Genomic DNA, 23,758 nt, shown 5'->3' on the forward strand with positions numbered 1-23,758 from the left:
TGCCACTTATTTTAAAGATTTGAGCACATGACCTGATTTCTCTATGCTTCAAAGAGATCAGTAGGTGACAAGTGCTCACGGACTATCAGGATTAGCGTTTACCCCATCACTCCACGAACATGCATCACAGTTGGAGAGAAAAGCCCATCAGGCATAAAGCTCCACTCTCCCAACCCCTCTACTTTACTGCCCTATCCCGTCCACGACAAGCCAGGGCAGCTGGCCTGGTCCACTCTGCCCCTTGCTAGTCATGCACGGAGGGCAATGGCCCCACACCCTTTCCCCGCCCGGCTCCCCCGTCCCTTGGCTGAGACAGCACATCTCAGCCCTGAAGAGGTGAAGGGGACGGTGAAGGCAGTCACCCTTACCAGCGGCAGCTGTTCACCTGGTCCGAAGCGGCTCCTGGCCCAGCGGTAGCCCCCACAGGAGTCTTGCCAGCGGCAGGAGGCGGGAGCGCTGGGCCCCGGGTAGGCGGTGCATGCGGGCGGCGGAACGGCCTCATCAGCCGGCGCCTCTCCACGTGACGGCGCCATCATTCCACGGGTGGGCTGGGCCGCGCTGTGTGGGCATCATTCCCTTCTTTCCTGCCTGCGGCTGCCTGCTCCTCATCCGTCGCCGTAGCTCCCCTCCGGCGGCCGCTGGCCTTGCCCTTAGGCGCTGCCGCCACGCACCGCATCGGTGACGGGGCAGGGTGAGCGCCGCCGGGCGCGGGTGGCTCTGGCGGGGCGGCCGCTGTGTAAGGGGAGGTGGCGGGAGCGGGGATAGCTGTTGGTCCAGCGTGGCGGAGAGTGCCCCGAGGCGGGGTTCGAACCAGGAGAAGGAGAGGCGGGACCGTTGGAGCGGCCCGGGCAGACTCGCGTTGACGGTGAGGGACGGGAGGTAGTTCTGCGCCCGGTCCGGCTGTCGTGGGGTCTGGGGCCCGCTGTGGGCCCTGCAGAGGAACTTGCGGCGGGACTGATGCCCTGGCACCTCGCCTAACGGGGAGGCCCCTCTCCTGGCTTTCAGCTGGGGGCGGAAGAGGCGCTGGCGTCTTGAATTTACCTCAGTGGTTGGGAAAGTTATTGGCGAAAAGTCAACTCATAACTTCCCATAAATGTTCTCAAACATAAAGCTTGGGTTTAGCAGTGCTACGCTCCGTATCTTTTAGGAAACATGTCAATATATAAAACTGTGGCCAGGAAATGCAGCCGCAGAAGCTGACACTGCAGCAATAAATAAAGGAACAGAGCTGTGTCCTTTTTATGCGCTAGAAAAGTTTTCCTTGTTGCTAAAGCCTATCGCAGTCACTTCAGCTGTATATTTGAAATAGCTGTTATGAACACATCTTGTAACCTGGTTTTGCTTTCCTTGCTGCCATCTGCTTGACGGGTCTCAGTTCCTTTAGTCTTTATGACCATTTAATTCTTCTTTAGTAGATTGCATCAACTGTTCAGTACAGAAGATCATACTTACCTTGCCTGGTGCACAAGTCCCTGAATTAAACATGTGCTGAAGCTAAATTCAGTGCCCTTTTAAATTGTACGTTTTTTTCCTATTCTACAAAGCTATACATAATTTAGATTTCATAAACCAGAAGATTTGAGAGTATGCTTAAAAATCTGCATAGATGAAACTATGAAAAAATATTACTACAAACCACTCACTGTTGGTGATTTTGGTTTTACAGGTCTTTAATGGCGCAGATAGTTTTGTCATCAGACTTTCTTCTTCAAATAACCTAAAGATTAACAGTCAGGATCTGACATCAGGACTTCCGCTTCCCTGTCAAATCTAGTTCCACAATGGTTGATTTTCTAGCTGAAAACAATCTCTGTGGTCAGGCCATTCTTCGGATAGTCTCCTGCGGAAATGCCATCATTGCAGAACTTCTGAGGCTTTCTGAATTTATTCCTGGTGTTTTCAGGCTAAAGGACAAGGCTGATCAACAGAAGTATGGAGATATCATATTTGATTTCAGTTATTTTAAGGTAAATCCTTTTATTGTTGCACTTCTTAAAGAGCTGCTGTCTTGCATGAGGGTACTTCAGGCAATGAAACAGCTATTCCTGATTATTGTATTTATTAGAATTCTTCAGAATTGACTACTGTGACTTCTTCCTTGTTCAGTTTTTACCAGAAATTCATTAGACTGAAATACAGGTGTAATATGCTTGCATGATAACATTCTGTTTCCTGGCTGCCTTTTACTTTATATGCTTCTGATCATGTTCAGCCCTCATCATACTCATTTCAGTGAGCAAACAGTCTAGGAAGGTTCAGTGATTAGTCCCCTAGGCAGAATCTTAACTATAACATGCACTGAGAGTATCAAGGCAAGAAGGGGGTGCCAGTTTTGAGTTCACTCAAGAGCAGTCCCAGCTACACTTTTCAAAATGGTCACTGTGGACTTTGATTGATATTGGTTATATGAAACTGAGGTATTGGATTATAAGGTTGTTTATTATTACTATTTCCTGCAAGGACATCAAATTATATTTTTACCAGCAGGTTCTGAGCCTGTTCTGATGGTTGTTTTCCTTTGAAGCAGTACTGTGGGCAGTATGCCCATCTCTTGCGTATCTGTGGCTTATTCTTTGCAGCCATGAAAACTGCTTTTTGCTTTCCTGTTTGACAGTACTGTGATTGTTCATTTGCTGAACTTGTCACATGCTCTGAATAAACAAATAAAGGATCCTGCCCAGAAAAAAACCTTATTTCCTTTACAAAATTAAGCTTCTTGAAATACCTATTTCTCTGCCATTCTCCAGCATGATTAAGAAGGAACTGCAGAGACTATCTAATCTGACTTTACCTGTCTACAAGAAGTGTTGATAGTAAAGCAGAGAAGGGAGGGTTATTTTTTTTTCCATCTTGAGTAGGAGCCTTTGACACTGAAAACCCTGAGTACAAATGATTTCCCGGATAACTTCAGATGTAAGTGCTTGTTAGAAGTCTCTTTTATATACAGTTTACTTGAAATTTTGAAAGCATATATATATAGTTGGTGAAAAATATATATAAGATATTTTTTTTAATGTTAAGCAACAGTGCTGTTGCTTTTCAGAATAATCACCCCAGAATCCAAAAAAGACATACCTATAAATCATAGAATCAACAAGGTTGGGAAAGACCTCAGAGATCATCAAGTCCAGCCTAATACCTCATGACTAACTAAAGCACACATTAGTGAATTTACAAATGTTTTTGCTGCCCCTGTGCCATTTCTGTATTCATGATTTGTACAATTAGCTAGCAAGAGGAGATGTTGAACATTCAGACTCTTTACTCTGCACATTCGAACTTCGTACGTAGTTTGGGGCTGCTTTTATCCTTTGTTTTATGTAGGTATTTTGCACAAAAAGAGAAGCAGGAGAGGATTTTTTTTAGACCACACTAAAACAGTCATCTGTATATGAAGCTTGTTATTTTATTCTACCTGTATTTTAAGCTATTTTAGTTTAAGAGTTCATGTTGATTATTTTTAAGCTGTGATCTCCTGCTGTCCTAAGCAGTGGGTGGAATGAGGTTAACAGTATTTTCAGTTTAATGTTGATAATATTTGCAATTAAACAGAGGCTGTATTTTAAATCAGGTGGTAAGACCAAATGGTGGTTGTGAGAAATTTAGATTAGATGTTTAGATTAGATTAGGAAAAAAATGTTTATATTAGGTGATTAGAAAAAATTGTGCCATCGATGTAAGGAAGTCAAACTCTTCATTCCAGCCCTGTTTTACCCTATGGTTATTGTTCACGTTGTTTTTGCATTAATTTGAGGGACTAATACTGAGCTAGATCCAGAGTCTTAAAAGCAAACCAACAACAACAAACCAAACAGAAACCAAAAGTGTCTCCTAAGCTCTGTGAAGCCTCAATGTTATGATTTCTATCTGAGAAATTGATGAGATCAAATGTGTAGAGGAAAAAACCAGCCCAGGAGGGAGATCCTTAGCACTACAAAAACCACACAGTGACTTGAGATGCATTAGGATTTACCCAAAGTGTTAACTATTTTTTCTGTTTGTTACGTACCATAAATGGTATCTAAAATCATTGCAGATTATAACTCATCTTTATGGAATCAATGATCAATGGTAAAGTAGCTTGGAAATCCACAGATCCTTGTTCTAGTGAGAAATGTTGATTCTGATGTTGTGTGCATGGTGGTGGTTGTACATGTTCTGTGTCTGAAAAGAAGTAAAACAGAGGCCAGAGTCAAATATTGTCTCTAAAGATGAATGTCTTTTCTTAGGGGCCTGAGACATGTGAAGGCAAACTGGAAGCCAAACCTGAGTTACTGGATTTAGATGAAGAGTTTCGTGAAAATAACATTGAAATTTTGACGAGATTTTATCTAGCTTTCCAAAGTGTACATAAATACATTGTAGACTTAAACAGGTATGGTGTCTTACATACACCTGGATTTTCTTCAACACTAGTTTACTGTTTAGTCTTAATAATGACAAGCATTTGTCTTGGAATCTCTCTGTGCCTCATGTTGGAGATCCAGTATACTTAACTCTTGAAACATATTCAAGTACTGTTACTCCCACTATGGTTTACCAGCTTACTACGTGACTTGAAAACATTCAGCCTCACTACTTCGTTCCCTCAACTTTAAGCTAGAGCTAGTTTTCCTTCTCTGTCTTGGAGATGTTTTTAATAAAAGGAGACTCCATATTATTAAACTACATTTTTGTGGTCTTGCAAAACAGAGTATCAGGTAGAGTTTTTTTCTTTCACTTTCATTGGCATTATTTTCCTGAAATGAATTTTTCAGTGGGGTTGCTGTATTCCCAGGTTTGCTCCCTTACTTGTAAAAAACAATATGAAGGGTTCATAAAGTACTCTTAAGAAAAGGTTTCAGAGAATCTTAACCATGAGAGGTGGTTTTGTTATTGGTCTTATAAGAAAAGGTTAATGAAAGGATTAAATATTTAACCTGTTTCTGAAAACTGGAAAATGACAGTTTGCAGTAGAAGCTGTCTCATACTCTCAGGCTATTATTCATCCATAAGATGATGATGACAGCTGTAAGTTAGAGTCTCCTCTAGTGTCTTTCACAGACACCATCAAGATATGGCAGTAGGCTTTTGCCCACTGTTTGGTTCTAGCTAGGAGTTCCAGCTTCTCACTTCATTGTAGAGCATCTCTTTGTCTGAAATACCCCAGTACAAGCAGCATAGAGTAATGTTCTGATGTCTGTTGACTTTCAGTGAAAACTTGCCAATCAAGTTCTGTGATTGTAGAATTTGAGAGCAAAATAGTCAATGACCAACTTTTTGTTGTGATCCCTAGATATTTAGATGACCTCAATGAAGGAATTTACATTCAGCAAACATTAGAAACGGTCCTCCTTAATGAAGATGGAAAACAGCTTCTAGTAAGTACTGAACAACTCTGTAATAGTAATGAACCAACTAGTTTAGCACCAAGCTAGACAAAGATTTAAGTTAACTGAATGTAAGGAAATGCACTATTTTTCATATTGTATTGACTGTGTACTTGACATTGTGTTAGCTTACCAGTACATGTTTGTCTTTACGTGTTAGTACAAAATTGTGTTTATGTGGTTTCTTCCCTTTGTTCTTTATTTAAACAGTGTGAAGCACTCTATTTATATGGAGTCATGCTACTGGTCATTGACCAGAAGATCGAAGGAGAGGTCAGAGAAAGAATGTTGGTTTCCTACTACAGATACAGGTAATGTATATTGGTTTTCAGAAGCACCTGAGCATGAAAGGATGTAACATGCAATATATTTAGTTAACTACATTAACAGCACAAAACCCACACAAAAATCCAACAGTCCAAAGCTGCTTCTTTGAGTATAAAGTTAGTTTCTATTCTGTTTGTGCTTTGTGTCCTGATCTGGGATTCCATTATGGACATTTATCAGTATCCTCCTATAATATAGTGAACATCTTATTATTGGACTAAACATCAAAAATCCCAGCCCAGTATCTGATCCTTTTCTTGGAAGAAAGGCATGATTACAAGGGAAGAGGCAATGTTTAGGACATACAGTTCAGTTTTTGTTCCTTTCTTTTGTGAAACAGTGCAGCCCGATCCTCTGCTGACTCCAATTTAGATGACATCTGTAAATTGCTTCGAAGCACTGGATACTCAAGCCAACCTGGAGCTAAAAGACCTCCAAACTACCCTGAGAGTTACTTCAGCAGGGTACCCATAAGTGAAACGTTCATTAGCATGGTTATTGGCCGGTTACGGTCAGATGACATTTATAATCAGGTGAGTGACTGTGAGATAAGAGGGATCTAAAGCTGCATATCAAATGATTTTTTTTTTTAAAGTTAGTTACTCAGCCATAAAGAATCATAGAGGTTGAAAGGAATCTCTTGAGATCACCCAGTCTAACCCCCTGGCTCAAACAGAGTCAGCTGGAGCAGATTGCCCAGGAATGTGTCCAGTTGAATTTTAAGTATCTCCAGAGGTGCAGATTGCATTGCTTGTATAAGCTTGTCCAGCTTACACACATACCCTTCTTGCCTCTTAGTGTCTATATACTGTACTCTTTATTGTGTCTCATCATGTCTGCAAAGAGATTTGTCATGTTAAATTTTGTTTTCTTTTGTTCCCCTTTCCTAGGTTTCAGCATATCCATTGCCAGAACACCGCAGCACTGCCCTGGCTACTCAGGCTGCTATGCTCTATGTGATACTCTATTTTGACCCTTCTATTCTTCACACTCAGCAAGCAAAAATGAGAGAGATAGTGGATAAATACTTTCCAGATAATTGGGTAAGAAATAATAATTATTTTTAAAGTGCTCCTCGGGTTTCATTTTATAGGAACAGTTTATCTTCTTTTTACAGCACACATTATAGAAAATACTAATGTCATAAAACCAGAATAAATTCCTCTCTGGGGAATTTTACTTTCTTCATAATAGAATAGAATTAACCAGGTTTTAAAAGACCTTTGAGATCATCGAGTCCAACACACAGCTTTGTGTATCCTTCTGTCAGTCACCCAAAGCTTTCATTTTTAGTTAAGTGTCTTGCAAACACTTGTAAGTCAACCACAATTCTGTGTTTTCATTCACAGTTAAAGCTGGGTTAGAGGTCTGAAATCTGTTCCACTTCACTCTTTAAAAATCACACTGAAGAATCATAATTTCCTTCTGTTTGTGTTCACTATCAAAGATGCATTACATTTCAGTTTGCGCCTTCAGGCAGTCTCAGAGTAGAATTCATTCAGATCATTTCCCCTGTCATCCCATCAAAGTGGTTTTGCCAGTTGCTTTCATCAACCTCATGCATAACATGATGGAAATGAAAAAAAGGTCAGAAGCTGATGGGGAGCAAAATAGAGTCCAAGGATGATATGCAATGACTGAAAGAACAGTCACCTTATTTTCACAATTAAGCCTCTAATTAACTATGTACCTTTTATTCTGAAGTCATCTTGATTTCCAAAGATGGTGGAGCAAAAAATACAGATGCAAAAAATGTTTAGTTTATATATTTAGTTATATTTAACAAATCACTTTCTACTCATATTGCTAAATGAAAAGCATGTCTTTTTCTTAATAAAAATATAAGTGCAACCTCTTGTTTTCTGCTTTCAATCTCTAGGTCATTAGCATTTACATGGGAATCACTGTAAATCTAGCAGAAGCATGGGAACCCTACAAAGCTGCTAAAACCGCCCTCAACTACACACTGGATCTTTCAAATGTCAAAGAACAGGTACATAAGCCAGAATTAGGTGTTTTTAGGAAGAGTCAAGCTGTGCAGACATCTCAAATGTATATTATATGACATCAGTAATGTGTGAGTCTTTTTTTCTTGCATACGGTTATTTGCATTACATTCAAGAACAATACTTTGAGTGCATAACTTTGAGGTAAAGATGCTTCAAAATCTGGTCTTCACAGTACTGCTTGTTTCACTTCTCTTGCAGCGTTTGTTTCCCTGAAAGGTTTCAGGGTAGTGATTATATTGGTGCTTGGACTCATCGCTGTGTTGCTCAGTAGTGGGATGCCCTGAGCTGGCAATACTGTTTGGTCTTTTATAGATGCCAGTTTTAGATGTTACACATTTATGAGTGTGGCAATTGGTCAATTTTAAATGGAGCCTCCCAAATGAAATGTAGAAGAAACATCTGATTTCTAAAGTGTGATACCAGAATGATGCAATGCAGTTAGTTATTTTTATGTAAAATATTTTTTTCCATGCCTGAAAAAACAATGAGTGATACTGGGTTTGTTGATTGATTGCCCAAACTGCAAATCAGCTGACTGATGATAGCAAAAAGTGTTCTTAAAATCTGTCACCAGTGTTCAGGAAAGAACACACAAAGTTTCTAATTAGGAGAACTGTAGTATGTATTTTCTAGTAAACTTTGGGAACATGAGCAGACATTTTTCATTAGCCTTTAGGGAAGAAGGCTGCTAATAGAACTGATATCTAACTCACAACAAGTATTTCCATTCTGGAATAGATTTGCATTATTGTTTTTTCTCATTAGGTAATAAAACATTAGTAACATTTTTTGGGGAATAATTACTAGTGACTGTAAGAAGCTCATAATTTGCATTTTTGAAACAACATACTTCCTGTGTAAGCTTTTTGCTTTGAAATTTAGCTTGCATCCTTTGTCATGCAGTTGCAGTGTGTGATGTTGCCTACTAATAAAAGTAATAATTTTTGTAGTGCTTTTTTGATCTATGTGCCCTTTAAGTTCCTTGGAATCCTGTGCATGATATATGCCACTTGAGGCAAAGGTGGTATTGATGCAAGCTTTGTACTTTCCAAGGCAAGCAGGTACGCCGCAGTCACTGAGCGAGTGCACACACAGGTGCAGCAGTTTCTCAAGGAGGGCTGTCTGAGGGAGGAGCTGGTGCTGGACAACATTCCCAAGCTGCTGAACTGCCTGCGAGACTGCAATGTGGCGATCCGCTGGCTGATGCTTCACACTGCAGACACAGGTGAAACTTCATGCTAGATCTCTATTGTAGGGCTGTCAGTCCTGATAAGTTTAGTGTGTACTGCTGTTGAAGTCAGCAGTGTTTCAACAGATTTCTGAGCTGTTCTTCTGTTAAGTCTCTCAAAGGTCTTTGGCTCAAACAGCATATGTGCATTTCCTTAACTCTCATGAGCTAGACAGATGCAAAGAATACTATGAGAAGTCATGATCCTGTTGAAAAATACTCTGCAGAAAAAGTCTGCAACTTTATCTTTTTCTGCCTTAGCACTTAGAGTGTTCTGGAAGTTTTATCTAGCACTAAAAAGGTAAGCAGTAGCCAACTTTGTAATATCTTAATAATTTAAGTTTTTTATTATATTGGGCTGACATTCAACAAACTGATGAATGATATCGCTGATGTAAATTTGGTTCTGTAAACTTAACCTGTTTAGACATCTTTTTGGTTGAATGTTTGTGCTGTCCTTAGAGCTTCTTCATATGTGAGAGGGTGCTTCTGTTACACCTCCATGCATTCCCTGTAGTGGTTTCAGATATATTGATCTCTGAACTTCTCAGTCAGATATACAAAATTCACATGTAGCTTGGAGAAGAGTCGAAAAGGGCTGAAGCACCACAGAATCACTACTTGTTTCCTGTTCTAAGGATAGTTAGTACAAGGGAGAACAAGTGGACACTTGAGTATCAGAGCAAAATGGGTTTGTTTTCAAGCAATTAGAAAGAAGCCTATTTGCAAAGGTTTAAAAGCTGGGCCAGATCCTGTAACAGTCTTCCCATTTTCAGCTTGCGATCCAAATAACAAACGTCTCCGCCAGATAAAGGATCAGATTCTAACAGACTCAAGATACAATCCTAGGATCCTTTTCCAGCTGCTTCTGGATACAGCTCAATTTGAATTCATTTTGAAAGAGGTAAAGTGCTGCTGCCACCCTTGGCATTTTCCCCTGCATGGCAGAACAGAGCTGATGATTTGTATAGTAGTGGTAAATTTACCACACATTCCACTTAAGGATTGGTTTTGTTTAGTTTTTGTCAGTTGTGAGTTTTCTATAGAGGATTACAAACTACTGTTGCTTGGAAATTAGTTTTGCAGTCTTCTCAATAATTGGCAGTTTTGATTCTTAGCCAGTGCATTTATGTTTATTCAGAATTTTACATGGATGGGTATAATAAAATCCATTGAGGAATCTGTTTTAAGTTTTATATCTTGCCATACGTCTTTACATCACACTTCCTTCAAAGCAGAGCCAGAAGCCTATATATGTTGAGGGTAAGCTGCTAAGAAATCTCTTACACCTATGTAAGAAGTTCTGCCACTTCTAAAAGACTCTGGTGCTAACCTGGTGGTATATGAGAGTGTGCTTAACTTCATATACATGCATTTTTGAACTGGCTTATTCTGTACAGGCTGAGGTGATTGCAAAGTGTAAGTCAACATTGGACCAGAGCCTATTAGAGTCTCTTAAGATGAGAAAGTTACCAGATATTTTTTTATAGGTAACTAAAAATCAATAATAGCTGCATCATGCTGGTGTTTTAAATTCATTTAATTTTTATCACTGTGTTAAGACACAGTGAGATGACATTTTGAATTTTCTATTTAATATTCTGGCAAGACCTTGAAGTTATGTAGTAGTCACAGTAGTTCAGGCCAGTCTGTTTCCAGTACTTTATCTGTTGTAGTATGCCTTCCTGCCAGTTGTGTAAACCAAGTGCTTTGTTCTTAATAGATGTTCAAGCAGATGCTGTCAGAAAAACAAGCTAAATGGGAGAACTATAAAAAAGAGGGATCTGAAAGGATGACTGAACTTGCTGATGTCTTCTCAGGAGTTAAACCTCTAACTAGAGTGGAGAAAAATGGTAATTATTGAAAACTAAACTGGGCAGGGGGTACCAAAAGAAAATACATGATGTTAATACTGATAATAAGAAGAAAAAATCATGCCCCTCAGCTGCCTCAGAGGTATCTTGCAAGCTGTATTGTTTAGGAGTCCTGTGTGTATTCCTTATGTCAGCCTGGCTTTGATGCTTACCAGGCATGGGAATATTTGATTACATTTTTCTTGTTCTTGCATAGAAAATCTTCAGGCTTGGTTCAGAGAAATCTCCAAGCAAATAATGTCTCTAAACTATGATGACTCCACTGCAGCAGGCAGAAAAACTGTGCAGCTAATACAGGCACTGGAGGAGGTATGGCAAAGAAATTTTGAGATTAATGACCTTGTCCTTTAGACAAAACAGCATTTGATGGAAGGGCACTGACTTCTGATAGATGAATTACAAGACAGATCTGCATTTTAACACCTGTTTAAGTCTGTAGATCTTTGCAGCTTTGTATATGCAGTCAGCAGGATTTGCATAGAGACTTTGTGTTCATGAAATAAGGGGCACAGCATAAGAAGTCATCCCAGCTGCAAGCGTTTCAAAGACGTTGATTCAGTATTAAAGATTCTTTGGGAACATTACTCATTTTATTAGAAATTGTAAAAATAAACTCATTTGAAGCTAGACAGGGTAATTTGAAAGGCAAAATATAAATACCCATATTTGTTATGGGTTCATTTCTTCCAGGATTTAAAAGAATACCCAGTGTGATGCTTCACAGAACACCTCGAGTCACACCTCTGAAATTTATTATTTAATGCACTCTAAAGCAGGCCAGGATTTGTTAAGCATCTTACTGTAATAATATCCTGAAGAAATATGTCAGTTTACTGATTCTATTTGTATCACTGTCCTTAAAGATGAACAGAGAAAAAGGAGTTGTTTCATGGACTTTGTTTGTTTAACTATAGGTCCAAGAGTTTCACCAGCTGGAAACTAACCTGCAAGTTTGCCAGTTTCTGGCTGATACACGCAAATTTCTCCATCAGATGATCCGAACTATCAACATTAAAGAAGAGGTCTTGATCACCATGCAGATAGTTGGTGATCTTTCTTATGCTTGGCAGTTAATTGACAGGTATCTTAGCAGGAGCTTTTTCTCTTAGTCATCATTTGCAAAACTTGTGGGAAATACGATGCATAAATATTATTAATACTATAACCTTTCCAGCTTAAAACCTGAACTGCAGGCTAAGGGACACTGTAACTTTTTACTGTCTGTCTTGGTCTAAATATAACAATTTTTATAAGTTTCTGTCTCCAGCCTTTAGTGTAGTTAAGTGATCTCCAAAATGCTGGAGTTCCCACTTCAACTAAAAATAAAGAAGGAAAGACAAGTGTTAGAGAATTTTGCCATGGTGTGATTCTGTTGAGCTGCTAGTTCATTACCTTGGCTGTTAACATTCCCTGATGTTCTCTTCTTTTGTCCCCCCTACTCCCTTATCATACAGGATTTGTCTATCCAATATCTCTTCAGACCAAAATCCCTCTCAAATGAAGTTCTTTACTGATCTCCTGTGTTGTTTCTAGATTACACTGGTACTGCTGACATACAGTTTAGCAGTTGAAAATACAATTTTCAGGGGAAGAAGCTGACCTGGTTTGTGTTGTTGTTTTTTCCTACCACAGCTTTACATCTATTATGCAGGAAAGTATACGAGTCAGTCCATCTATGGTAACTAAACTCAGAGCCACTTTCCTAAAGGTAGGTATGAGCAGTGAACGCACTTGAATACTGCAGGTCAGTCAAAGCACTTATCAAGTGTGACTTCACGGCCTTAAGACCTAGAACAGTTGAAACTTCCTTTTGCCAACATTCTATATCTACATTTTTTAAAGACTGTAATAAATTAACTCAAGGTTAGTTTAAAGAATGTACACCCAAGTTATGCATGGGTTTTTATGCAACCTCTTCTATTGCTGTTGCTAGTCAAATGAGTCTCCTCATCCAGCTTCTCTTCGTAAGAGTTACATGCTGGAGACATTGGTGTATAGATGGCATCCTCTATGAATTGGAGGAGGCTGAAGAATTACAAAAGTTATGTTCCCTTTGTCATGGTGAAGATCTAACATCAGCTGAAAATATTTTCTATAGAAATAAAATGGTAAATAGTATGGAGGGGAGTGTAAAATCACAATGAAGTAACACCTCAGTCAGCTGGTAGCGTTTGAAAAATGAGTAAGCAGAATGTAGCATTAGAGACTGTTGGGAGTCTTTTCACTTTAACAGTTTGTTGTTGGTTGTGGCAGTTTTAGGCTGATGCCTAGGAAATTTCCCACAGATTGGCAGCCTAAAACTGCCAAGTTGGGTTTTGGTTGTGTTTTTTGTGGTGTTTTGTCAAAACTGTCAACACTCCTCTTTAGGAATATGCTAGTGCTTTCAATTGTAGGAGAGGTCAAGCATGTCACTTACATTAGAAGAGCAGACATAGGAAGTTAAAATGTTAACTTTATTTCTAGCTTGCTTCTGCACTTGACTTGCCTCTTCTCCGCATCAATCAAGCAAACAGTCCTGATCTTCTCAGTGTGTCCCAGTATTACTCTGGCGAGTTGGTTTCTTATGTAAGAAAGGTAGGCATGTGAAGAGGTAGAATTGTCTTGTTCTCTAATCACTTGTTCTTAACTGAGTATTGTTAATTATTTTTTTCTAATGGGAAAATGCTGACTGTTTGTTTGTGCTTTCACTTGCAAAGGTTCTACAGATAATTCCAGAAAGCATGTTTACATCTCTTCTCAAAATCATAAAGCTTCAGACTCATGATATTATTGAAGTGCCGACGCGCCTCGATAAGGACAAGCTACGGGATTATGCTCAGCTTGGACCACGATACGAGGTGCAGTTAAAATAGGGAATTATGAAGAAGCATATTTGATAGGTGGCCATCTTCAGCCTAAGTTTAAATAGGTACAGCTCCACAGAGTTACACTTTAACAGTGAAGTTGGATTTGTTGGCTGAGTAAGAACTAAAATTGGCTTGTGCTGTCATGAGTATACCTTGCACTTCCTCAGGACAGATGAGTAGCTCTTCTGTTTGTAAAAGTTTGAACTTTAGATCTTTCAGAAAAGGGGAGGAAAAGTAAATATGTTTATAAATGAAGGTAAAGATATTTTTTATTTATTTAGATGCTGGGGGGGGGAGAAATACCTAAAACTTCAAGTCTGAAACATTTGGAAAGCTTGTTCAGGAGAAGGTCAGCATGAATCAATCAGCAGGCAAAGGGCAAAAGACTGGCTTGTCTGAACAGTCAGCTTAAGAATACTCCCCTAGTAATTTAAAACTAAGTGAATGTGCTACTGTATTAAATCAGTGGAAATACTGAAGTGGACTTACTGCTGGCAGCAGGCTTTATTATGGAATTACTACTTCAAGCTGTGGCCCTAGCCTGCTTACAGGTACCAGCTTAAGAGTTTTGTCCACAATGTTTTGTACACATGTGATATAGCTGGCTAGTTTTTCCTCTTGTAATCTCCGTAGCACCTCTGAGAGGTAACTTCTTTCCCTTTACCTCTGGTAACATACCTATTATGATCTATTTAAAAGAAAGATAATTGTACTATAGATAAATCTAGGACAAGATGTAAAACTGAAAATAAATTAGTGTAAATTACTTGAATCTATAATAGGATGCTGCCACTGGGAAAGATATGTGTCTTTTGAGCATAATTACTTGAATCTATTCAATCACTTCAATGAACTGTGTATTCCCTTTCTATTACAGGTTGCAAAGCTAACCCATGCAATTTCAATCTTCACTGAAGGCATCCTCATGATGAAAACTACTTTAGTTGGTATCATCAAGGTAATGTTGTGTCATTGCAGTAAGAAAATAAAAACAGTGGCAATCAGCAGTTAAGCCACAGATAATTCAGGACCTTGATGAAAGCTAAAAAGACAAGATTTTCAAATGGTGATACCTAATATAGCATTCAGATGATAAGAACTGTATTGTTAAAGATTAAGAACCCACATCACTTATTGGAAATAAATTCATCAGCCATAATTGATGCTCTTGGGAGTTGTTTTTAACCTGCTGGAAAAACAACTTCAAGCTTCTCTGAAGAGCTGTTTTGTCCTACAGTAAGATTCCTCTTTCAGGACCAGGAGCAAGTATTCCTTAAGAAATACACACTTCTTAATGCATTCAGGCTTCTTACAATTGTATGCAATTTTCAGTGGGTCATGAGCAGAGGTCAACCATGGTAACTACAAATCTTTGCCATTCAACTTAATTGAATACTTCTGCTAGATAACAAGTCATTTATTTATTCTTTAGATAGGCACTGGTGGGAAAGTGCATCTGTTAGCAGTGCTTTCCAATTTATCTTAAGTACTTAAAAATCTTTCATAGTGCAAACACAATCCTTAGAAATTTTTTTTTATACCTTTCTGACTAAGAAAAAAAATGTTTCTTTTACTTAGGTGGACCCAAAACAGTTACTGGAGGATGGCATAAGGAAGGAACTGGTAAAACGAGTAGCTCTGGCCCTTCACAGGGGACTCATCTTTAATCCTAGAGCCAAGGTTTGCAACAGCTTGATCTGAGTTTAATTTTTTGATGTCTCTTGGGTCTGATGGGACTTTTTATAATACTGCATTCTAGAAAACAATTTGTCACTTCTGTCCAGCTTTCCTTTTTTGTAAAGCATACTTTTAAATCTTCTTAAAGGTTACTTGGAATGCCTTTATTTGATACTAAAATGAGTTGATAAACAAAGAGTACATAAAACTCAAGAGCATGTTTCAAGTTTTATTGCTGAGTGTCCTATAGATTTGAAGTTACAGTTCTTTCTTTGTGATGGCTGATGTTTGATTCAGATTCTTGAGTCTTTCCTCTAATTCAATCAGTGCTACCACTGAAGCCCAAAATAATCATTAAAATCATAAGGAAAAAATATTGAATGGAAGAATTACTTCAGATATCAAACAACCTTTGATAAATTTCTCAGTGCTTTTCAGTTCTGGCTGGAGCACAGTGAAATCCTCTAGAGGTTGTTGTGTAAAGATATCTGGAAGCCTTATGCATGTTCTTTATATTCTACCTGTTCACAGCTTTGTTTTTATTTGTTTGGTTTGGGTTTTTCTCTGCAGCCAAGCGAACTGATGCCCAAACTGAAGGAGATGGCAGCCACAATGGATGGGTTCCATCGATCATTTGAATATATCCAGGACTATGTCAACATATATGGTTTAAAAATTTGGCAAGAGGAAGTGTCTCGCATCATTAACTACAACGTGGAACAGGAGTGCAATAACTTCCTAAGAACAAAGGTGCTAGCCAAAACCAAGAATGACTCAAAAATTGATGAATGTCTTGCTGCACTAATGTGGTAGTTATGGTGTAAAACACCTGTCCCTGGCTGCTTTTGAAAGATTTCAGCATCCCCACTGCCCAGAGAGTGGTGGTGAATGGTGCCACATCCAGCTGGAGGCCAGTCACTAGTGGTGTCGTCCAGGGATCAGTGCTGGGCCCCGTCCTGTTCAATATCTTTATTGATGATCTGGATGAGGGGATTGAGTCAGTCATCAGTAAATTTGCAGATGACACCAAGTTGGGAGCAGGTGTTGATCTGTTAGAGGGTAGAAGGGCTCTGCAGAGGGACCTTGACTGACTGGACAGATGGGCAGAGTCCAAGAGGATGGCATTCTACAAGTCCAAGTGCCGGCTGCTGCACTTCAGTCACAACAACCCCATACAGAGCTACAGGCTGGGTTCAGAGTGGCTGGAGAGCACAGACAGAAAGGGACCTAGGGGTCCCTAGGGGTTCAGCTGGCTGAACATGAGCCAGCAGTGTGCCCAGGTGGCCAAGAAGGCCAATGGCATCCTGGCCTGCATCAGAAATAGTGTGGCCAGCAGGAGCAGGGAAGTCATTGTGCCCCTGTACTCAGCACTGGTTAGGCCACACCTTGAGTACTGTATCCAGTTCTGGGGCCCTCAATTTAAGAAGGACGTCGAGACTCTTGAATGTGTCTAGAGAAGGGCAACAAGACTGGGGAGAGGCCTCAAGCACAAGCCCTATGAGAAGAGGCTGAGGGAGCTGGGGTTGCTTAGCCTGGAGAAGAGGAGGCTCAGGGGAGACTTTATCATTCTCTACAACTACCTGAAGGGTGATTGTAGCCAGGTGGGGGTTGGTCTCTTCTCCCAGGCAACCAGCACTAGAACAAGAGGACAGAGTCTCAAGCTGCACCAGGGGAAATTTAGGCTCGAGGTGAGGAGAAAGTTCTTCACTGAGAGAGTTGTTAGCCATTGGAATGTGCTGCCCAGGGAGGTGGTGGAGTCACTGTCCCTGGAGGTGTTCAAAAAGGGTTTGGACGTGGCACTTGAAGCCATGGTTTAGTAGTCATGAGGTGTTGGGTAACAGGTTAGACCAACCTTATTGATTCTGTGATTAGTTGTACATAAGAAGAGCAAAGTACCCCAACAAAACATTTTAACATCTTTCCAGTGAACAATATCCTTCCTCTCTTTCTCAAAGAATACACAAAATCCTGCTGAGTCACAGCAGTCCTCTCTCCATGTATTGTTAGCCATCAGGAGGCAGGCTTAGAAAAGACTGCAGTAATTGCTGGCAATTTTTGGTGGTATTTCACAAGTGATCGAGTGAATAGATCTTAAATTTAGCTAACTGTGGTAACTGGCTTTACTGCAGGAAGGAGCAGATGGAATTCTCACCTGAGATGTAGGTAGTGCTCTCAACCTCCACACCGTTTGCTTCCTCTTAGTCATAAGGCTCAGTCTTCTCTTGGGTTATTTTCTGTATTTATAGTGTTCTGTGTGTCATTTACAGTAGTGCTTTGGTGCACTACTTCTAAAGTGAACAAAAGGAATACAAATTCTCAGTGAATTAAAAACATGTTATAGTAGCACTGCAAATTAATCTAAAACTTCCTGGTTTTTCAGATTCAAGACTGGCAAAGCATGTACCAGTCCACTCATATTCCTATACCAAAATTTACGCCTGTGGATGAGTCTGTAACTTTTATTGGCCGGCTTTGTAGAGAAATCTTGAGGATCACAGACCCAAAGTAAGTACTGGATGTCACAAGCTGTGTTTTGATGCCGTGCATTGAATTGCTCCAAGTCTAGCATATGCAAACGAAATGTACAACAAAGTGTTTTCTTAGCTGTAATATCACCATCATTATGTAAAACTAAATTTAGCTGTGCGTGTTAAAAACTAGTCTAGAAAAAGTTGTGATTTGTCTGAGAAGGGAAAAGAGAGGAAAGTAACCAGAGAAGAGTTGACAGGAGCTTGTGGAGAGAGGTGCGATTCAACATCGCCAAAGATACTGAGACAGTCTTTCTAATCTCTACCTGAATAAGGCAGCCCATCACTCAGAGTATCTCAGGAACTGGCTGCAGTTTGTTCTGAAATACTTCTTTTTTTAAAATTTTATTTCAGAATCACATGTTACATTGACCAAATGAACACCTGGTATGATGTCAAAACACATCAGGAAGTCACCAACAGTCGTCTCTTCTCAGAGATCCAAGATACTTTAGGTACCTTTGGTCTCAATGGTTTAGACAGGCTGCTGTGTTTCATGATTGTAAAGGAGCTGCAGGTAATTTTTGAACTTTGATTTCTGAAGGTCATGAGGCCTTTATTGCTCAGTAACTCCTAGTGGAATAAATCTGGTACTTCTTGAAATGGTAAATTGAAATCACAAACAATGTAAGAATTTCAGTTACTGATCCAATGCTGAATTGGTAGTCCTGATGCTGTGTAAGATGAGGTTTGGTTTGCAAGGAAAACCTTTGGTTTGCAAGGAAAACCTTTTGAATGTGTACACTTAGAAGCTGATCTCAGGTAAACTTCTATTTTTCAGTCTAGATATCAATAAAGAATTAGATTATATGGGTCTAGCATGTTTTAAACAAGGTGTCAAATCTATGTAATTACTTTTTCCCCTAATAACTCTGAGAAAAGAACCTGGTTTCATATAGAAGAATCCAGTCCTAGCCTGGCTAAAGATTTTTAAGGAAAATAAGTATTGATGAAGACAGTTCTTTCTCAGAAGTTGAATTAATATTTGTCTGCAGTAGGTATTACATTTTGATGAGGGGAATCCAAGTTGTGCTAATTAGCGCTAGGATAATTAGCAGAGAAACACAAAGCCTAACTACAGAATTCCTCAACAGTCTGCCTGTGAATGTATTCTTTCCCTGCTCTTAATAACTGTGCCTTTTGTACCACTAGGATTAAGCAAGAGTACATGTGTGATGATTTGACTTACCTATTTCTTTTACTTAGAACTTCCTCAGTATGTTTCAGAAAACTATATTGCGTGACAGGACAGTGCAGGATACCTTAAAAGCACTTATGAATGCTGTCAGTCCTCTCAAAGGAATTATAGGTAAGTGCTTACCTGTTCAGATGGAAGAGAGCCATTGTCTTTGTACACTTGCATTCATTTCCCTTCTTACTTGTTCTTTGTTTTTAATGTCTCACCCTTTTTCCTTTCTCAGCAAATTCCAACAAGGTTTATTCAGCAGCCATTGCAAAGACTCAGAAGATCTGGACAGCATATTTAGACTCCATAATGAAAGTAGGTTTTATGTGACTTAGTGATACACAATCTCCAGGTTCTTACTTACACCATTGTAAAATAAGCAGATTCAAGTACTATCTTGACCTGCAATTCTGTAATACCATAAGTGAAGCAGGCTTGAGTTTTTGAGAGCCCCTGAGCTTCATATATCTAGACAGCTCACACTCCAGAAAGTGCTTAGCACTGAGATTCATATCTAATAGTTTGCCAGAAGTGGAGTTTGGCACTAGAGACCTGGGAAGACTGAGTCAGTGCTCAGTATTGGGAGCTCAGAGAATCCCAACAGTACCCTAGTACTTGTGTTTGTAATGATACCATGCCACCAGTGTTTTCAGAGTACTGTGGATGTTTATGTTATTGAAGAGAAGAGGAAAGAAAGGTCAGGGAAAGAAGGGGAAGGTTGACTGCAACCAGCCTCTCTGGTGGCTTTTATCCTTGCTATTGCTGATCTAGAAGTCTAGGGGGAGGTGGGGAAAAGAGTACAAGCATTCACTGAGTAGTGAAAAACAAGGAAGTGAGCTTTTATACCAGTTACCAGGTATAAAATTGTAGCTGTCTATATTTGCTACCATGAATTGTGTGGAAATCTCGAGTGCTGTGACTGCTCTCCTCTGGCTACACTGTGCAGCTGGGGTCTTTCAGTTCTGGCTGCAGGCAGTCTGAATCAGTGCCTGGTTATCCCAGGAAGAAATAGCTGCAGCCACAATATGTCCCTGCTTTGGGCAGCCCTACAGAGGCTGTTAGGTGTAATGAGGACTTTGTGTAGTCAGTTTATACTGGTAATTGTTACTCACTTAGTTTTTCCTTAGTTTGACTTTGCTTTCAGTGTAACACAATACCCTTTGCATTTTGGTTTTGTTTCAACAGGTTGGACAGATGCAGATTTTAAGACAACAGATTACCAATGAATTAAATTATTCCTGCAGGTTTGACTCCAAGCATTTGGCTGCTGCTTTGGAAAATCTCAACAAGTAAGAAGCAAAATGTGCTGAAGAGCTGCGTGTGTCACTGTGATGTAAATGTTATCAACTCAGCCTTAAAAACTAAATTATGGCAAAGTGTGGAGTCTGTCTTCAGCCTGTTCTGTATTTTTTTGGTGATGAGTATTTGAATTAAAAATCAGTAGCTTGGCAAGTAATTTGTACGGACATGCTAGTGCATGGCACAGCTTGTAATTGCATTTGGTTAGACCTGGAGTCACATTTGGGTGAGAAGAACGTGGCAAATGTGTGGTGCTGGTTTTTAAGTAAATACAATGTTTGTAGAAAGATACTCCTCAGAAAGGTGGTTTACTCTTGCTTGTAACCATTTACAGATTTTGTGTCTTTGAAGGTTCTACATTAATATGATGTGGCATTAAATATGCATTTAATGATTTCCCTTTTTAGAGCAATACTGGCTGACATAGAAGCACATTATCAGAACCCATCACTACCTTACCCTAAAGAAGACAACACTCTTTTGTATGAAATCACAGCATATCTGGAAGCAGCTGGCATTCACAATCCACTAAATAAGGTCAGGTTGCATTCCATGGCTAGGTAGAGTTTGCCTTTCTTGTTTTAATTGATTATTAATGGAGGCAAAAAACTACATGGAAGAACTGTTTGTCTTTTTCCCCCCTCAGATCTACATAACAACAAAACGTCTGCCGTACTTTCCCACTGTCAACTTCCTGTTTCTCATTTCCCAGTTTCCAAAACTTCAGTACAACAGAAATTTAGGTATTGTATAAGTTGGCTGTCTTAATCTAACGAAAACTTGCATGAAATTAGCTGTAGAGGAGACAGCAGGGTCATCTGCTTATAAAGTACTTGATTTCTGACTTTAGTCCATCATGTCCAGGCAGGTTTGTTTACAGTATTGAAGCCAAATACAACGGAATAGGAAACAGAACCTGAACCCCTGGACTTTCTCGTTTCATCCTGTGCCTTAGTTCATGTCATTAAGCCATTTGCTATGGAGGAAATGTGTGGGAGAAGGGTTGTTTTCAGATAGCTTTGGAAGGCTATGAAGATTTGCCTTTGTTTGAATTAGAGAAGGCTATGTTTAGACTTTGACTCAGAAAAGAATGAAGGAGAGAAATTAGGCAGAATTTGGTTGGATGTGTTAAAATATTGTTTTGTTGTTTTGACCTACTGTATGCCTTAATTACATGCATGCCAGTAGAAAATGACCAATTGAGATGTGACACATGTGCCTTCTGATAAACTATATAACTTTGCTGTATAATGTAATAAACATCTTGGCCTGCTTACATCTTGGCCTGGGAGCTGTGCTCAGGGTGAATAGAACAGCTACATTATAACAGAAATTTAACTGTTACGTTAGTTTTTAATTTCCATGTGTGGGCAAGCAGAAAGGGAGGCACAGCACAAGTAATCAGGATGGTGTATGTTTGTCTCTGCTATAAAGACTCTGTCCTGTTTTATGAACATGTTACAGGTTTTTTTCTGTGCAGGAGTGGTGTGCAAGCGGCCTGCTGATCAAATTGATTGGCTTCCTCTAGTTCTGGGACTCCTTACCTTGTTGAAACAGTTTCACTCAAGATACACAGAACAATTTCTCGGGCTGATCGGTCAGTTCATTCGTTCAACCATGGAGCAGTGCACGAGGTATCCATGCTTTCCTTTTCCCCAAAGTATCACCTCTGTGAGGAGAGCTTCAGCAGAATAATTGCTGATTTTTTTCCAGTATGTTCTTTTAGCAGAGTGTATTTGACATACCGAAAGACTTCACTAGATACAAAAGAGTTTCTTTTTGTAATGGAATCACATGATGCCTAGTGGAAATGGTGTTACTTGAAGGCTGGCATTTCCATGTAATTTTGTGCAAATAACTGATGGTGGTTTAATTTTCAGTCAGAAGATACCAGAAATGCCTGCTGATGTAGTGGGTGCCCTCATGTTCCTGGAGGATTACATTCGCTACACTAAGTTACCCAGGAAGGTAAGAAAGAACTCTGTGTCTCCTGTTTGTAGCGCAGAGCAGGAGTCCTCTTCAGAGGAGCTCAGCCTTGGTTTATGCTGTGGTTAGGTGCTAGCAGTCTGATCACATGTAGCTGTGCAGGAATATGGCTTTCCCTTCCCTCCTTCCTGTTCTGAACGCCTGGGCTTGTAGAGAGACTTTCTTTGGGGGCTAAATGCAGTCTGTCTGCATTTGAGGATGATAAATTATTTATGTGCAGTATTAAAAATAACTCAGAATCCCATTTGCTATAAGCTGTACCTGAGCAATTCTTGAACAAGCCATTTCCCAGCCAATACAACTAAAAGAGAGACTCTTCCAGTTTTTCCCTCCTAGTTCACATCACAATGTAGCAGAAGGCCCTTGTCTCACTCAGTCTTACAGCTGATGTATCTGGTACCTCTGCTTTGCCTGGCACTATATGGAGAAGCAGCAGGGAGGCTGTCGATGGTCCTGCAGTCTGACACACTGCCTATGGTCGCACCACTTCCTCCCAGCCCAGGGCTCACTCTACCTCCCTGACCATGGTCTTCCTCCTTTTCTCTCTTTGTGCACCAAGCATGAGTACATCCTAAAGCTGGGGTGGTTCAGGGCGACAGTGTTGTGTGCTTAAGGGACTCAATAATGAAGAAAATGCCTAACTATGCCTTCCTGTTTGCTTCAGGTGGTTGAAGCACATGTGCCCAGCTTCCTTTTTGATGAATTCAGAACTGTTCTGTGAATATGGAGGAGGACCAAGGACTGTGGATGAGACAAGTACAGCTTTTCAGAGCTCTTTCCTGTGCTTTAGGGTGGTACCTGCAACCACCTCTCTGAAATATAACCATCCCCTCTCATCTGTACTGTTTGCATCTCCCCCAACTGGTGTACATCTTGTACTGCACAGTATAAATGTATGTAATTGTTTATGCAGAAATCATTTGAGGTTTTCTGCTGAAGAGCTGCCTCTGGAAGTCTGACTTTTCTATCACAAATGAGCAATGATACTGGAAATAAAGGTGTTGGAGAGGTTGGCAGGACTTGGTTTTCCCTTTGTAAAGCAATGCTGCCTAGGCCTAGTCCTTCGTATGTTTGGGAACAGGTTTCAGGTTCCATCACCTTTCCAGGGAGTGAGGTGAAGCTGGCTGTGCTGCAGCTTCCCTCATCCTTGCTGCTTCTGAAAAGAGAAGTGATGCTTGCAGTAGTCCAGCCCCAGGATCACCACCACTTTTCACAGAGAATTTAGTGGTCTCATGCAGACACCTGCCCACTCTCCCTGCACCCAGGGGTGCATCCCCCCAGCTCCCATGGTACCCACATTGGTTAAATATGTTCCCCAAGCTCCTCCTCTGCTGAAGATATGACTGGCTGTGGGCTCCAGTACTCCTGACCGTTGTTGCTTCACCTATTCCCGATTCAAGTTGTGTAAAAGCTGAGCCTGTATCCCAGT

At 40.1% G+C, this 23,758-nt stretch overlaps 1 protein-coding gene across 1 annotated transcript; it reads left to right on the forward strand.

The window, feature by feature from the left end:
• The first annotated feature begins 830 nt into the window (after window positions 1–830).
• WASHC5 (WASH complex subunit 5) lies at window positions 831–23,339 on the forward strand. The gene is made up of 29 exons (XM_009910647.2): window positions 831–865; window positions 1,667–1,967; window positions 4,230–4,375; window positions 5,276–5,360; window positions 5,580–5,680; window positions 6,037–6,229; window positions 6,587–6,739; window positions 7,576–7,689; window positions 8,759–8,930; window positions 9,710–9,837; window positions 10,657–10,786; window positions 11,004–11,116; window positions 11,722–11,888; window positions 12,440–12,515; window positions 13,271–13,381; window positions 13,504–13,644; window positions 14,531–14,611; window positions 15,232–15,333; window positions 15,901–16,080; window positions 17,711–17,835; window positions 18,213–18,375; window positions 19,065–19,167; window positions 19,280–19,359; window positions 20,230–20,333; window positions 20,751–20,880; window positions 20,990–21,086; window positions 21,824–21,977; window positions 22,224–22,311; window positions 22,994–23,339. Exons 2-29 carry the CDS (start codon window positions 1,782–1,784, stop codon window positions 23,048–23,050), a joined length of 3,480 nt encoding a protein of 1,159 aa, XP_009908949.1. The 5' UTR covers window positions 831–865; window positions 1,667–1,781; the 3' UTR covers window positions 23,051–23,339.
• Window positions 23,340–23,758: the final 419 nt, after the last annotated feature.

The sequence above is a fragment of the Dryobates pubescens genome, chromosome 14, assembly GCF_014839835.1.
Source record: "Dryobates pubescens isolate bDryPub1 chromosome 14, bDryPub1.pri, whole genome shotgun sequence".
In the NCBI taxonomy this organism is placed as follows: Eukaryota; Metazoa; Chordata; class Aves; order Piciformes; family Picidae; genus Dryobates; species Dryobates pubescens.

Excerpts from the sequence above, each read along its gene's own strand:
- WASHC5 (XM_009910647.2), top strand. The coding sequence starts at position 1,782 with ATGGTTGATTTTCTAGCTGAAAACAATCTCTGTGGTCAGGCCATTCTT. Across the intron at positions 4,376-5,275 it reads TACATTGTAGACTTAAACAG|ATATTTAGATGACCTCAATG; the intron begins GTATGGTGTCTT and ends TGTGATCCCTAG. Across the intron at positions 18,376-19,064 it reads TGATTGTAAAGGAGCTGCAG|AACTTCCTCAGTATGTTTCA; the intron begins GTAATTTTTGAA and ends TCTTTTACTTAG.